The 3,426-nt window shown below is 43.7% G+C and overlaps 1 protein-coding gene across 1 annotated transcript in view; it reads right to left on the bottom strand.

The window, feature by feature from the left end:
• LOC104927730 (adenylate cyclase type 1) overlaps positions 1-531 on the bottom strand; it is a 33,683-nt gene extending 33,152 nt beyond the window's left edge. The window contains 1 exon segment of the mRNA XM_027290225.1: positions 487-531. Within this exon segment, the coding sequence (XP_027146026.1) occupies positions 487-531 (45 nt within the window).
• Between the last annotated feature and the right edge of the window lie 2,895 nt (positions 532-3,426).

The raw sequence follows: 3,426 nt of genomic DNA on the forward strand, positions 1-3,426 counted from the left end.
ATACACATCTTGTAACCCTTTACATTTCTCTGGACCTCCTCTGCTGTATGTCTGATCAGCATTTAAGGTCTCCTTCTGAACCGGATCCGTTACCCATCCTTGGGTTTCAAGAACAACACCAATATGTCTGTCCTGGGCCTCCACCAAGAGTTTAACCAGATGTGTGCATGTCATAACGGTGATGGATGAATGAATACATACTTTTAAGGACAGAAAACTTTCCTCACATGCATACATCTTAAAACAAATACAAATGCTAACACGTATTGTGTGTGTGGCACATGGAGCCAAGAGACTTCTGACTGAACTGCTTGTCATATTTTCCCCTCCCTTTTTGTGTCTGTCTCGTTTGTCTTGTCTTCCTGGGAGTGTCCATCATCACCAGCTGCCGATCTGTCTCACCTGCAACCAATCCACTAATCAACTCTAGCAGTATATCTACCCCGGCTCTTCATCCAGTCTTCACCAGATTGTTGTGTCACCTACAGTGGTAGCCTGCTTCAGCGCTGCGTTTTCCTCCTTGTCAGCCATTCCCAGTTCCCTACCTCTATCTAATAAACCCCTGTTTGAATCCATCCGGGTCTGCTTTTGGGTCTATTCTGCAGCAACATAACACTGCTAACTTCCAGTTTAGCCCTCTGATAACTCAAATGGATGTAAAATTATTTAACTGTGTTGATCTTTTGAATTTTTTAATGTTTTTTTGGGGAGGTTGTGAGTTAAAGTCACTTCTTTCACAATGTGAGCTTTTGGGGGAAAAGGATTGTTTGGGCCAGTGTGCATCACATGATGGAAGGCATTGCTGCCATTACACAGTCTGGCCACACCTTTGTCACAGCACATGAAATGGTGAACCAGGTGTTACCAATGATAATAATTAAGGTCCTGAGTCATGGTGCTGCTGTGGTGTGTGCTGGCAACACCTGAGTTGACTCACCTGTAGGCTACAATCTGTGACCTGTGGTAACGCAGTGCAGTGACTGCAAGGACAGCAAAAGCATGCTTAACATGTTGTACGCTTCCAACCGTGTTTACATTATTTATGGTCTTTATCCCCGCGGTATGTGAGTACATTTCACTACATGTTGTTTTTTAAATAATCTGTACTTTGTCAGCCTCAGGCTGAAATATTAGCAAGGCGACAGTTATTTAATTCACAAGGATTGCGTGGTAACAGAGCTTTAAATCAGCTCATGATATGAAGTTCCTAACTTGGTAGCTGCTGGTTGATTTAACACAAATGCTTAAACATACAGAGTTTTAGGCAGCAGGTAATCAGACAGTAAAATGTAGGCAGATTCCTCTGTGCTGTGAACATCACTGCGTGTCTTACAGTAATTGCTTTTTGAGTTTGATGGAGTTTGCATAGGTCCTGTGGGTGTATCCTGGGGAGATGCTTTTCATGAAGCCCAGCTGTTACGATGCCACAAACTGGTGAAATAAGACCCATGTTGAGAATAACCAGAATTGTCTTTGCAACAAAGTGTATAATTAGATTTCATGCAAAACTTCAGTAGTTATTCTTCCAAAATAAAAATCTAACAAGAGGCGTACAGTAAGCCATTCATCTGTCACCTTATTTATAGTTAAAGTGTCAACTGTAGGTGCAATTAGAGCAGTTCTCTGTGTCATTTATTGGTATCTGACAGCTACAGCGCAGCATTATAAACAGTATTCTTCAAATTTACACCTGCCTCTACAGAAGAAAATTAAAAACAGGAGCTCTCTCTCACTTAATCATCCAGTCTCACTGGAAGTGATACAAAAGATCGTAACATAATTGTACTCCTACACGACGCTACATCCTTCTTAACAAGTAATTTAATCTCATTTTCATCTTTCATGCCTTTAAGGTTTCACATTTCACTTGTTCCTGGTGTTCCATGTTTCAAGACTTTTGTAGAATGCAGAGTCTCAGTATGTAGTAGATTGACACATTGTGACATTTGTACCAGAGACACAGTAAATAAATGGACCTCACTGGCTGATTTCTTTGGTTTAATTTAAAAGAAACTGACTGAAATAAAGACTACAGGACTTTATATTTAAAGAAGGCGTAGCGCCTGCAGTACTACGGACGTTGTAGCGGTCTGTTGTGGGGAAGAGGGAGCTGAACCGGGAGGCAAAGCTCTCGATTTTCCAGTCCATCTACGTTCCAACCCTCACCTATGGTCATGAGCTTTGGGTAGTGACCGAAAGAATGAGATCACGGATACAAGTGGTCACTGCCGGGTGGCCGTGCTCAGCCTTAGAGATAGGGTGAGGAGCTCGGGCATCTAAAGAGAGCTCGGAGTAGAGCTGCTGCTCCTTTGAGTCGAAAGGAGCCAGCTGAGGTGGTTCAGGTATTGGATAAGCCTTCCGGTTCCAGGCACGTTCATCTGGGAGGAGACCTCGAGGAAGACCTAGAACCTGCTGATGGCATTGGCTGCCATGCAAGGTCAATGCCATCCAACTTAGGAGTTTTTAGGAGCATTCATACACCTCTGTGAGCAATTTGGGGTTCAGTATCTTGCTCAAGGACACTTTGAAAGGCAGACTGGAGGAGCCGGGGATTGAACCACTAATCGCTGATCGAACCACCAATCATCTGATTAGTGGACGACCCAGTAGAGGACCCCGACATTTAGCCTGGGAATGTTTCAGGATCCCCCAGCAGGAGCTGGAATATCTGGAACGCTCTGCAGCCACCACGATCCAATCCCGGATAAGTGGAAGAAAATAGATGGATGGATGGATGGATGGATGGTGGCAGTAGCCTAAATTTATGATACAAAACTTAAAAAAAGAAACAGTACAGAACACCTGCCAGGATCTGGACAGATAATTTATGAACAAAGGATTTTGGAGACGCTTGCAGAAACTGAAGCTCTTACACAGCAGCTCTCCGAGTCCCCACACGCTGTGCATCACACAGTTTATTTTGACCAACAGCTTCTATAACTTCATGATTACCTTTATTCACTAGAGAGCGGCAGTACTGATTATTATAATCTGCATGAAATTGCACCGTGTGTTGCATGCTAGGATTTTTTATTTTTTTTGGCTACTTGGATAATCATGCAACAATGTGGCTAATGCTATTAAAGGAGATGATACCAGGCTGTGGGTGATTACCAGCACTCAGAATGCAAACCTCACCAGAATCATCAGGTACTCATGCTTGGCCGAGCTCACACAGTCGGGCGGATTACAGCTGGCAGACTATTTCTGAAAGCCAAGACCGCGTGATGCCGCGACACCAATCATCAGCCACCAAACGCCAACAGACCGACCTCGTGATGACCGACTCAAATATACTCGCAACAGTGACGAGGAACATCAACGCACATGCACACGAGCTCAATGAGACTGTCCTGTAGTATTTATGATGCAGCAAAAAATCCAGATTACAGTGTGCATGAGTGTGTGTGGCTAGATTATGAATCC

Source organism: Larimichthys crocea, chromosome XVII (assembly GCF_000972845.2).
Source record: "Larimichthys crocea isolate SSNF chromosome XVII, L_crocea_2.0, whole genome shotgun sequence".
NCBI classification, from domain to species: domain Eukaryota; kingdom Metazoa; phylum Chordata; class Actinopteri; family Sciaenidae; genus Larimichthys; species Larimichthys crocea.